Consider the following 12,653-nt stretch of genomic DNA (forward strand, 5'->3'; position numbering starts at 1 on the left):
TCAGTGATAAATTCTTTCACAGTGCTATAAGGCTGCCGGACAGTCACATGGATGAATCGATTTGGATCAATCAGGCAGGATACAATTTCCAAATAGAGTGAGAACGATGAAATAAATGGAGGAGAACATTCCCCCATGAACGCCCCCCTGTGATTCGATCCCATGGTACATGACTGCGTTCCAATCTTCCCCAGTTAGGATCTGCAAGGGAGACATAGGCTGGTTTCTGAGTGCAGTTCAGCAGTACAAGCACAGCAGGACAAAAAGCATGATGGAGTTGACCTTTACCTGGAAGACTGTGAGAATCGCTGCTGGGAATGTGTCAAAGTTAGTTGTTGGCGTTTCGTCTTCGAAATTAAACCTGCAGGAAGAAAATAAACAGTCTTTGAACGTAATCAAACTCCAAAGCCACAACACAGTCACATTCTTTCCTCCACCGACCGGAGGATGGAGCAGCTTATTGTCCTCTCCATCAGCCCGCTGCTCACCATTCCAGTGCAATATATGCCTATTACATTTATGTCATCTCAGTGCCTAGTCTGTGTGGCTAATGTCTGAGTGTTTATTCTTCTCAAATGGAGGACTTGTGCTAACGCTGACATTTTGTAACTCTGTCTACTGGGACCTAATTACATCTCCCCCCAACTTGAGGGTGCAAATAGAGAAGTCTAGAATGACAGCAGAATTTGTCTTGTGCCTTCTCAAAATCTATGAGAGTGTTTCTTCTGTCTGGATCTAATTAAAAGATAACTACAGAAAGGAGAGAGGGGAAACTGCATTTGTTTAAGAGGTCTGCAAAACATGTTTTTATTTTCATCAAATTCTGTTTCTCCCACTTTTTAGATTTGACCCCTTTCATTATTTCAGGTCTTAAAGGTTCCAGTATTCATTGTTTTATTTCAACACTTGATTTTTAACTTATGTATACGTCCCATTATCTCTAAGTGCAAAGCGATGTTGATAGCGGCTGAGGGCTGAAAGATGATGCTCTATCCATGTTTCTAGAATAAATAACAAAATATTAGTTCTCATTTATTCCTCCTTAACCCTTTGAACTCTTGATTGTTTTCACACCTTTTATGGAGACATTTCAGAGTAATTTTAACTCTACTCAGAAATGCCATCAATTGTTCTGTCGCTGATACTTTATATGTTGTTTCGAACCAGTTTAAATTTTTTTTGAGATTTGAACTGATTTTGAGATTTTACTACCACGGTTCCCATCATGCTTTTGGTGATGTAAACAGTAAGTATTATGTTGTCATGGAGACATTGAGCAGAGCTAGCTTTGGCCAGATTTATCTAAGACTATACTTCTTGACATTAGCTACTCAGCTACTCACAGCTCCTGTTTACATGAACCATGGATGTAAAGACAACAATTAGCTGGACTACAAAGGAAAAAGATTACTAGGCAAGATCTTAAATTATAATGAGCCTCTTTCTCCTGTTATTTCTTTTTTTAAATAACAACAACAATAATCAAAATAATAACAGTATTTCTAAGTGCTATATGAAGGTAACTGGACTTGCTTGAGGAGGTCCAGTTGTCTTTGTATAGCACTTAGAAATACCATGACCTGGATGACTGAGAATCTTCAAAGTAGTAAATAAAAAGTAAATAAAGTAATACTATGGTTTTCCTTACTATTATTAGACTAAGAAAGAATGGAACAAACCATGCTGAGAGTTCTCTACCACTCTGGAGATAAAGGATACTGTATTGGCTCTAAGATAATATTAATATAAGACAAAATATAAAAAAATTTTCTGGAAATAAGGTTTGAAAAAATGGGGGTTGTATCAAAATCAAATCCAATTTTCTTGGGGGAGGACCCCTCAAACCAAAGAAGAAGGTGTGCTGTTTTTGATGCAAACTGTGTCAGTCAGGTTCAAAGGCTTAATAAAGGGGCAATGTAAGTCCTTCAAGATAGCTGTGTTTTATTTCTTCACCACGAGCAGCAGCAGTAGAAACAAATACTCACTGGCCACCAAACAGCTGCATGCCCAGCAAAGCAAAGACCACAATGAAGAGAAAGAGGAGGAATAACAGGCTGATGATCGACTTCATGGAATTGAGCAGGGATACCACCAGGTTCCTCAAAGAGTTCCAGTACCTACACACACAGAGATACTGTATGAATATACTGTATATGACATAACCAGTTTTCCCAGCATACAGACAGACATTTCTGATGACTCACTTGGTGACTTTGAAGATCCTGAGCAGTCGAAGAGCTCGAAGGACACTAATCCCAAATGAGGCCCCAGGTTTGATGGCAGCCCAGATCACCTCAAAAATGCTGCCAATAATCACCTGTGAACACATTCTGATAAATGCAGAAGGCAACCACAGTTTTCTTTTCCAAACACTTTATCATTTTGTTGCTATTCTGGCAATAATCAAACTCATTTTTTCTTCTGACGCAGCTGTCCTGAATTACATGAATTATACTATGCTCACACTCCAAAAAACACTAAAAAACACTTGATTGAACTCCCAGCAGATTTGGACGACTCACCCCAAAGTCAAAACAGTTGAATGAGGAGTGGAAATAGTTCTGGGGTCCAAGGCCATACACTTTCATGGACATCTCTGCCAGAAACAGGCCCAGGAATACAAACTCAGCCAAGTCTTCCCAGGGAGAAAAGGAAAACATAGAGATCAATGACCCGGGGTAAAAATGGCCTCCTGCTGATTTCCACAGTTCAGTACAGCTTTTCTACTGCTGCCTGTTCAGCTGTGCCCACAGCAAATAAGACACAAAGAGAATCTGTTGTTTTAAGAAATAACCACTGTAATCTCCCATGATGGAGTGTGTGAGTTGTACGTTTGCTCATGTGTTTCTGCAGTTTCCCTGTCCCTATCTAAATCTAAGGCAGGACAGCAGTGTTTTTTTTATCTACTTGAGCAGAGTAGACATTTAACAAAGAGTACAGCAGCAGCTAAAAAGAAAGATGGTGCATACAATATCAGCATGCAGGCATAGCTATGTTACAGTTACTTACAGTATCTTACAATAGGTGGTCAATAAGAAGGCTGGTCTAAATCTAACCTTTGTGTGAATGGTAAGACAAAAAGCAACACCATCATAGGGTTGAGGGAATTCAAACCTTACTACAAACCACCATGTCTTATTAGTGATGTGAATTTTACCTTCTAATGGCCAACACTAATTAGCTAGCCTAGTCTCCTACTACTGTAACATAGTGGCATCATAAAATGATTTTGATGCAATTACAACTGGCAGTAATGCATTTAATGCAATGCTCCTAAAATAGCTGTTATTGTAATGATCAAGATTTGTGAAGGAGGCAGTATCTGAGCAGCCAACTTTTAAGCAAGTCTATGTCTTTTGCTCAACAGTGGCCACTGCAGTCACTGGTGACAATTTCAGGATAATGATAAATGCTAAAACAGTAGAACCAGTACGCATGAGTCAGCAAATTGCCTCACTATTGTCAGGTATACATGAACAGCTTTATTTGAATTTTGCTGACATTAGCCACCATAAGCTACTGGTATCAGAATAAGTAAGGCTATAGTGGGAAAACCCATGACTGTTTTGAATTAAGCAAAGTGTGTCTTATTAATGTTGAGTTAAACTTTTTTATTTATAAGAGGCAGAGTGTTGTTACTTCTTTCAGATTTCAGATAGCCTTACTTTTAAATGATCTGTGCAGTAAAAAGTATGTCAGTGGTTAAAACCACTGAGAGAAACTGAGTACTTTTTTAGGAATATTTTAATGTCTGTATAAATGGTCCAATATAATAATACTGGTAAGATGAATGGTGACAAAATAAAGGTATATTGGTTTACATGTAAATTATTCACTATGTACACAACTGCTGGTGCTCACATAGGGCATAGGTGAGCCACTCAGGCTGGTCATAGTGTACTATGGCTACACACAATGTGTTGAGGCCAACCAGACACAACACAGTCCAGTAGAAGCTCTGGGACTTGACCAGACGACGGATGGTGAAGCGAATCCTCTTCTCTTTCCTCTTGAAGTAAGATGAGCTCTCGTTCTTACTCTTCACGCTGGCCCTGGCAAATGGCGACCCTGGGGGTGCAGTTGGAAGAAAACATACAAAATGGAAATAAAGTTACCAAGCCTAAGACTGAGTTGGTCTTACCAAATCAAGACTGGGTTTGAGTATAGTTACCTTTAACCTGGGCCTTGGTTCTGACATCAAGACAAGATTAAATTATTTTACTGCAGAGCAATGTACTTGCTTACTTTGAAGTTGTCACTCTCCAGTACAATCCAGCTTATATTTTATAGAGGTGACCTCCACAGTAAAAATGATGGGAAGAACCACAAATGGACTTAATGTGATATAATCGACTTACACATTCCCAATAGAAGATTTTTTATATTCGTACGAGCTTTAACTGTGATGTAACCAAAGCGAAGCCCTTGGCTCTTTTAGATCACAGTGCCACGGTCTTCAACTCTCCCCTCCATACTCCCATTTAGCCTGTACTATATTAAACCTTCTTTAGCTTAAATCAAGCCCAAATGTCAAGTGGGACAGGGCGCAAAAGGGAAAGAGAAAAATGGTTCTATTAGAACTTCATTACTGGCACAGGAAGACCAGTGGGCTAATTATTTCCTGGTCTATTTTAATCCAGACATCTGACTCGTACTGTATCACTTGAAGTCCCAAACTAATATATCTACTGTATATGATGTTATCACTATAAAAACACATCTATTTAAAAAAAAAAAAAAAGTCCTTCACAAAAAAAGTGTGTTTTTGTTAATAAGTATTAAATTTATAACAATCTTATACCTTTTTAAAATTATTTCATCCTTAATATAACGTTTTTTTCTGCCTTTACCCACAGTTTCCTTATCCGACAATATCTACAATGGTATTTTGATTATCAACATCAAATTAAGATTCTTATCTCAGTCTTGATTAGTGTACAGGTGCAGTTTCCTATTGGGGCCCTGCAGAGACAAATTCTTATGAATTTGGCCTCTTATATAGTACTGAATCTCTGCCCCCTGGCTGATGGGCGTAAATCTGAGTTGATGATGTTTACTGAAAGGAATACGATTTTTTGCCGAGACGCCAAGATTATTTCTTGGCATTTTGCCTTTATTCGACAGTCCGTGTAGAGAAAAACAGGAAACAGGAGCAGAGAGAGGAGTATGACATGCAACAACTGTCTGTCCCTGAGACTCAAACCGTGGACAATTCACACGTATGGCATGCATCCCAACGATTAGGCCACCAGGGCGCAAATTTAAATCTGTGTTTTATTCTTCTTCTATTCATGAAGTTCTTTTTTTTTTTTTTTTACACAAAATGCATCTAGAAATTTTCTTTAAAGTGGCAGTCTCGAAGATATAAGTCCTGGCTGATTTATTGACACCTGTAGTTACTGATGTTAACAGCAGATGCGCATATGCTGTACACGGCATGAGTCTGCGAACAGCAGGGCACAGTGACAGAAGTTGGTCAACAGCCTGAGAAGTTGGAAGTGTGCAGCCTGTCGCATGCAGCTCTTCATCTAACAGCTCACTGAGGCTGCTCCTCACTGTTCCCTTGCTCCCTGTTTTGTAGATGCAATTTTTATGAACGATGGCAGTAAGAACAAAACTCACTGACAAACACATTGCATTTCCTGTCAGTACTTCATAATAAAAGTCAACTCGTGTTTCACCAGTTAAATGCTTTTAATGTGAAGCTGCAGCAATAGAAAATGTTTGGTTTGGATTAGCAGTATCTTAATATAACATTTTTTTTCTGGCAATGTTGCTGTGGACACCCAATTCGTAATACTGCAAATGTATGAATGTTGCAATACTTTCATCAGTGGCCATAGGTTCAATCACCATTGTGTTATCTCATTTAGCGACATAGTGACTTAACAGACATTTGTTAAAATGAAAATCTTCAAGATTGCCATTTTAATAAGGCTATCTCTTATGAAACTAGCTACCCCAGAGGTCAGCATTAATGGATCTATATGCTAGCAGTTCAGAGAATTGTATACCTACCAGTGCAGCTGTTAGATTCTGTTATATCAACTACAGCACCTCAATTGGACTGGTTGGTACAGCCACAGTCCACGTCATGATTATTAGTTTAAAATTGAGAAAGAATCACTGAAAGCTTAAGTACAATATTATGAAGTCTCAAATTCTTCTTCTTTTCCATGAAATTTTGAGTTTAGATTTGTAAATTATTGCATTATGAGCAAAATAAGAAGAATTATTTTGCAGGAATTAGCCCTTGCACACTTAATTAAAGGACATTCATTGTACTGGCCTACTCCAGTGATTCCCATCTTGGTGATCGGGACACTTCCAAGGGGTCACAAGATAAATCTGAGGGGTCAAAGGATGATCAGCAGGATAGGAAAGTAGAAAAAATTTAAAATATGTTCATATGTTCCTGTTCCTCTGCTCATTTAATCTTTGCTTTTATTTATGAATTACTGGATAATTTTATCTCCTCAGGCCTTTAAAATCATTCAGACAAAACAAAGAAGTAGAAATCACCATCCAATTGACTCCTCTAGCCAATCAGCTGAATTTTGTACATTTGAATACAACTGGAGGTGGTCGGAGACAATTTAGTGCTTTAGTACGGATGTTGTTTCAGGGACAAATATGCCCCCGCATGTGAAAACATAATTTTCTCCAATTTTAGAAAGAACATTAGATCCCTCAACCATATAAAAGAACTTTGGGGATGAGGAGATTTTCAATCCATTAGGATTCTCCTACGTGCCAAAAGGGTTAAGAAAGCAACAGTGTTTTTGTGTGTGTTTTTTAAAGATTGATCTTTGTCACCCTGTACACCAAAGATGCACATCCTGGCATTGGGTTGAAGATTTAGACTGAGGGACTCTGACTAGATTTTGAATATTGTCTATCAGTACTTGGTCAATTGTGGGCAGAACCAAAAGATTTGTGTAAAATCTGCTTGTGAATTGTGACATCTATTGCAGCTATCCACTACATTTGAATACATTTATGAAAGTTAGGATTTAGAGTAGTGCAGATGATGCAGTACCTTGACTGTACCTAACATATACCTTTTATTAACCCTAATTAAGGCCTGGTTCCAAAATAAATCTGGGATGCTATGTAAGTTCTTTTTCCCAATCAACTTTGATTTTGACAATGTTAGTCTCAGTAATTGAGTTGATAATTTGATATATTTAAACTAATAATAATAATATTAATAATAATAATAGTAAACTTTATTTGTATAGCACTTTTCAAAACAAAGTTACAACATGCTTTACAGAACAAGATAAAATAATACACATAGTCAAGATAAAAACAACAAAAATAAAAACATGGAACATTAGACCTGATAAAACAGAGCAAGTAATAAAAAAAGGTAAAATAGAAGTGATAAAAGAGGGATAAAAACTAGATAGACAAAAACATTTCTATAAAAAAACCTTACTGTAAAAGTAAGTTTATATTTGTGATATAAATCCCTTTACCTTTGGTGGTGTGCTCAGGATTTCCTTATATATTCAGTTTTGTAGTGAATTAGGAAAATTAGGGTTGTTACATTTAGCAAATATGTCCCCGGAACTTCCAAAAACCCAATCAATGTATAATTGACCAATGTAGGAAATGCCATTTTTAAGCAATAGAGAGAAAACAGAATCTAGTCTGGATAGAGGAAAAAGGTGATATCATGAATAGGTAATGAATAGTAGTTACAGTAGATAAAATTTGTGAAGCCAAATTTTGTGCGAAAGTGTGCCAGAATTTTCAGTCTTGTAATTACTATAGGGTTGGATGAATATTGTCTTGGGGAGAGGGGTAGTTTAGGAGTTACCAATGCTAAAAGGGAGGAAGAGGGGCAAGATTTAGCTTCATTTATGCCGGGATCAGACTACAGGAATTCAGCCTGATTATGACTTGATGTTGTCGTGGCGGACAAATTGCCAGCGTCAGGTACGATTATGAATGTCAGGAACAATAATCAGACATGGTAGTGTAACATTATCAAAGCCCCACGACACCCCGACGAAAAGTCTAGGATGTCAGAATTTGGTGACCATCGTGAAAGACAAAAAAATTGTGTAGTCTGATCAGGACATTAGATACCAGCTCACTTGATGGAGCTTGATCCAGTGTATTGTATTATGTATATTTGCTGCCCAGTAGTAATATCAGAAATTAGGAAAAGAGAGTCCATCCTGAGATTGATGTCTTTGTAGCATTTGTTTTACTTATCCTTTGTCGTTTATCCCTCTATAAAAAACCTGTAATATGCCTATCTAAAGCAATAAAAAAGATTTTAGGCAAGAACATTGGGAGACATTGAAACAGATATTAGGAACATGGTAATCCTGTTAATGAAACATGGATGGTTTTCCAACTGTCAAAGTCTATCTTCTTCTTATAATTCAGTGAAAAATTCCTGTCATATGTTTTTGAATTTACAAGTGATATAGATACCCAATTGTTACAATTCAGAATTACACTTATGGAAAGGCAGTTGTATTTTTGGAGGAGTTTTCCATGCCAAAAATTTAGGGAGCAAAACTAAACTTTTCCAAAATCCTAAATAAATATGGCCATTCCACCCTATCGAAAGCCTTTTATGCATCTAGAGAGAGTAACATTTCTGAGACTTCTCCAGACACAGGGGAGTAAATAACATTCAAGAGGCCACAGATATTATTGAAGGAGTGGCAATTCCTTATGAAACCAGTTTGGTCATCAGAAATTACATGGTGTATAACTGTTTCCAGACACATGGGTAGGACTTTCGCCAGTATTTTGTAATCTGCATTAAGGGATATTGGTATATTTGCGTCCTTTCCAGGTTTTAACAGTAGAGAAATGCTGCAGTTGTGAGGGTTTGCAGCAAGGTACCTCGGATTAAGGAGTCCTTCAACATATCAAGCAAAAGTGGAAACCATCTGGCCCAGGTGCTCTATCTTGCCTATATTCAATTGTTAGCCTAGTTTCCTTTCTTGGTCAATATCAATATTTCAGAATATAAGACCCTTGAGAAACTTCTCCATTTCTATGTATTAGGTGGACTCTGTTTGGTATGAGTTAGAGTAATAGTCTTTTAAGGTATCATTAATTTTAGATGCAATTACTTTCACATCATTAGAAATGTTTTTAATTTGTGTTATATGTGGAGAGGTAGCTTAACTTTAAGTTGGAGGGCCAGTAACCTTCCGGCTTTCTCATCATATCCATAATGACATCCAAGAGCATGTACAAGTTGTTTTTCAACTTTGCCTATTGACACTAAGTCATACTTCTTTTGTAATTTTTAAACTCGGTTTCGAAAGTTCTGGAGATGGTGTCATTGAGTTTTGTAAATATAAATCATTGAGTTTTGTAAATGTTATTAGTTAATCTTTTTTCTCTCTGAAATTTATTTTATAAAGAAAAAAAGTTATAATTTCCCTTCAAATTAAAGTTTTAATAGTCTCCCAAATTAGAGATGGAGATACATTGTCTTTTTTGTTATTTATGAGAAACTCATCAATAAAATTATCAAGTCACAAAAGCTTTCATCCACAAGCAGAGGAGAATTTAAACTCCATTGAGGGTGGGGTTTCTGTAAGATTAAATGATAGCTCTAGAATTTATTGAGCATGGTCAGATTGTACTATAGCAGACTATTCTGTCTTTGCCACTGATGCAACGAAAGTTTTATCAATAAAAAAAACAACAACAATCTATTCAAGGAATAGGATTGGTGAATATGGGAACAGAAAGATGGCTGGTGGTTATTTGTTGGATACTGGAGCGTCCAGGGATCTACACATCCAACTTCATCCATAAAAGCTGACAGTGTTTTCACCATATTTGAAAGAGGTTTTAAAGTAGGGTTTGATCTATCCAGACTGGGGTTGATAAAGCAGTTCAAATCTACTCCAAATATTAAATAATCAGAGTTTAAAGTAGGAATATTGATAATTTATTTATAAAGTTGTCATTATCCCAGTTAGGACCATAAACATTAACAAGTATCACTGGCGTGTGAAAAAGTGAACCTGAGATTAAAATAGAGTGGCCATTTGGATCTGAAATCATGTCTGCTGCAGTAAATTTTATTTTTTTGTTGATTTACTATTAAAATTAGAATTGAAAATTCTAATTTTCAAGGGTTTGCATCATCTCAATTGGTTTGCTGTGAATAGATGTGTCTCCTGTGGGAAAATTATTTCAGCTTTGAGTTTTTTCAGGTGAGCGAAGACTCACTCTTTTATTGGGGCCATTAAGTCCTTTGACATTCCAACTGACAAATCTGGTAGTAGCGCCTCCTGTCACTATTCAATGTCACACAGGTCTACTTTGGAGTTAAATTTAAGAAAGAGTAATAATGTAGGAGGCAGAGTGTACAGAGAGTACAATTCTGAACTACATAAAACACCAAAAAATAGAACTACTTGAACATAAGACACCATTCCCTCCTTTGAAGCTTTGGATTTGGACTATGGTCGCTTCAGCCAAAGTGACCTGCTCAAAGTTTTCTTCCACTATTGTTTCTGTTTTGGTGAGACAGTTGTTAAACAAATTGACCACCCCTAGTAGCTCGTCCATAGAGGCTTGTAGTGATTGATATTAAGCCTTTATCAGTCTTTTTATATCTTCCTTTATACTGGTCTGGTGGTTTTCCAACAGGGAGGACAGGTGTTGTACTGTGACGGGCTCGCTTATACGTTTGAGAGCGGGCTAGGTTGTCTCACCTGTGATCAAGCCCGCAGATATGTTAGCTAGCTTTCAAGCTAGTGAAGTAGTCTGAGTTGTGTGAGTTTTTTGCATTCCGTGTTGCTTGTTATTTTTTAATGTCATTTCTTCAACTAAATGTGTTCATAGCACGCTTGACAACTTGATGTCAGGTAACAAACGTAACACAAAATGAGGTCTTACAGGTAAAATATCCAAATTAGTCAGGAGCCTGTCCAAGTGTGTCTACTCGTTACATCCTCTGACCGGAAGTTCCTTCTTTAGATATTCTTATTGTTGCCTATTTAGCTCTTCGCACTAAGCTATTTTAACTCAACAAAATGGCGTAACACTATTACAATCCATTGTGTACCACTGACAATCTGTCACAATAGAGAAATACATCAGCCAAGCTTCTTTCAGTGTGAACAAGCAGTTTGTGTGTTACAGTACCAACCAGTTTGAAGACTGGATAGTGTGGACACTTGCAGTAATATGGCAGACATTGTGTCTCAGGTATCATCCTCACCAACAGATGAGATGTCAGTGAAGTGGTCCTCGCCTTCCTCTGCATTGATGAGGTCATTCTTACTCTTCTTTGTCCTTTTCAGCACTGCAAATACGATATGGAAAAAAATATATCACACAAGCCATAAAGCAGTGAATCTGATCTCACTCTGATTCATAAAGTTTTTGATAAAGTTCAGTAAGAAGATCCTTTCTCTAACAATTCCTCTTTTATTCTGCTCTTGGTGAATTTCTAATAACTCTCTCCAACTCTACATAAATTACTATATATTGATATACCTCATATATATTTATATACACATATGCATACTGTTAGGTCAATAAGTGTTTGGACAGTGCCAAAGTTTTGCATCTGTACACCATTGCAATGGATTTGAAATTAAGCCACCAAGATGGGATTGAAGTGTAGACTTTCAGCTTTAATTCAAGGAGTTTAACAAAAAATCACATTAACCGTTTAGGAATTACAGCCATCTTTATACATAGTCCCTCATTTTCAGAGGCTCAAAGTAATTGGACAAACCAACATAATTATAAATATGAGGCTTGTTTTTAATACTTGGATAAAAATCCTTTGCAGTCAATGACTGCCTGAAGTTTGGAACCCATGGTCAGCAGATGTTGAGTTTCCTTCCTTGAGATACTTTGCTAGGCCTTTACTGCAGCTGCCTTCAGTGGCTGCTTGGTTGTGGGTCTTTCTGCCCTCAGTTTTGTCCTCAGAAACTGAAAAACATTCTCAGTTGTGTTGGGGTCAGGTGTCTGACTTGGCCATTGAATATTCCAGTTCTTTCCCTTGAGACGCTCTTGGGTTGCTTTCACAGTATGTTTTGGGTCATTATTCATCTGTACTGTGAAGCACCATCCTATCAGTTTTGCAGCATTTGGCTAAATCTGAGCAGATAGTATAGAACTATACACTTCAGAATTCATCCTGCTACTTCAGCAGTCCCATCAGCAGCCATACATGCCCACGCCACTGCCTCCACCATGTTTAACATGATGTGGTTTGCTTTGGATCATGATCCGTTTCTTTCCTTCTCCATACTGTTCTCTTCTGGTACAAGTTAATCTGGGTTATGTCTGTCCAAAGATTCTTCTTCCAGAACTGGGCAGGCTTTTTAGATGTTTTCTGGCAGAGTCTAATCTGGCTTTTACGTTCTTGAGTGTTACCAGTGGTTTGCACGTTGTGGTAAACCCTCTGTATTAACATTCATGAAGGCATCTCTTGATTGTAGACTTTAACAATGATATGTCTACCTCCTCGAGAAATAATGAGGGAACAGGCCACACCTGGCCATGAAACTAACTGTCAGTCAATTGTCCAATTACTTTTGAGCCTCTGAAAATGAGGGACTGTTTCTAAAAATGGCTGTAATTCCTAAACGGATAATGTGATATTTTCGTTAAACCCTTTGAATAAAAGCTGAAAGTGTACA

At 37.4% G+C, this 12,653-nt stretch overlaps 1 protein-coding gene across 1 annotated transcript in view; it reads right to left on the bottom strand.

Annotated features, from left to right (window-relative positions):
* Positions 1 to 12,653, bottom strand: part of cacna1ba (calcium channel, voltage-dependent, N type, alpha 1B subunit, a) — a 162,903-nt gene that overhangs the window by 67,729 nt on the left and 82,521 nt on the right. Inside the window, exons 10-16 of the mRNA XM_040155330.1 lie at positions 11,221 to 11,302; positions 3,862 to 4,079; positions 2,523 to 2,635; positions 2,205 to 2,317; positions 1,986 to 2,117; positions 289 to 361; positions 84 to 201 (exon numbers count right to left, since the gene is read on the bottom strand). Of these exons, the coding sequence (XP_040011264.1) occupies positions 84 to 201; positions 289 to 361; positions 1,986 to 2,117; positions 2,205 to 2,317; positions 2,523 to 2,635; positions 3,862 to 4,079; positions 11,221 to 11,302 (849 nt within the window). The remainder of the gene's footprint in view (positions 1 to 83; positions 202 to 288; positions 362 to 1,985; positions 2,118 to 2,204; positions 2,318 to 2,522; positions 2,636 to 3,861; positions 4,080 to 11,220; positions 11,303 to 12,653) is intronic.

Source organism: Xiphias gladius, chromosome 19, assembly GCF_016859285.1.
Source record: "Xiphias gladius isolate SHS-SW01 ecotype Sanya breed wild chromosome 19, ASM1685928v1, whole genome shotgun sequence".
NCBI lineage: Eukaryota > Metazoa > Chordata > Actinopteri > Istiophoriformes > Xiphiidae > Xiphias > Xiphias gladius.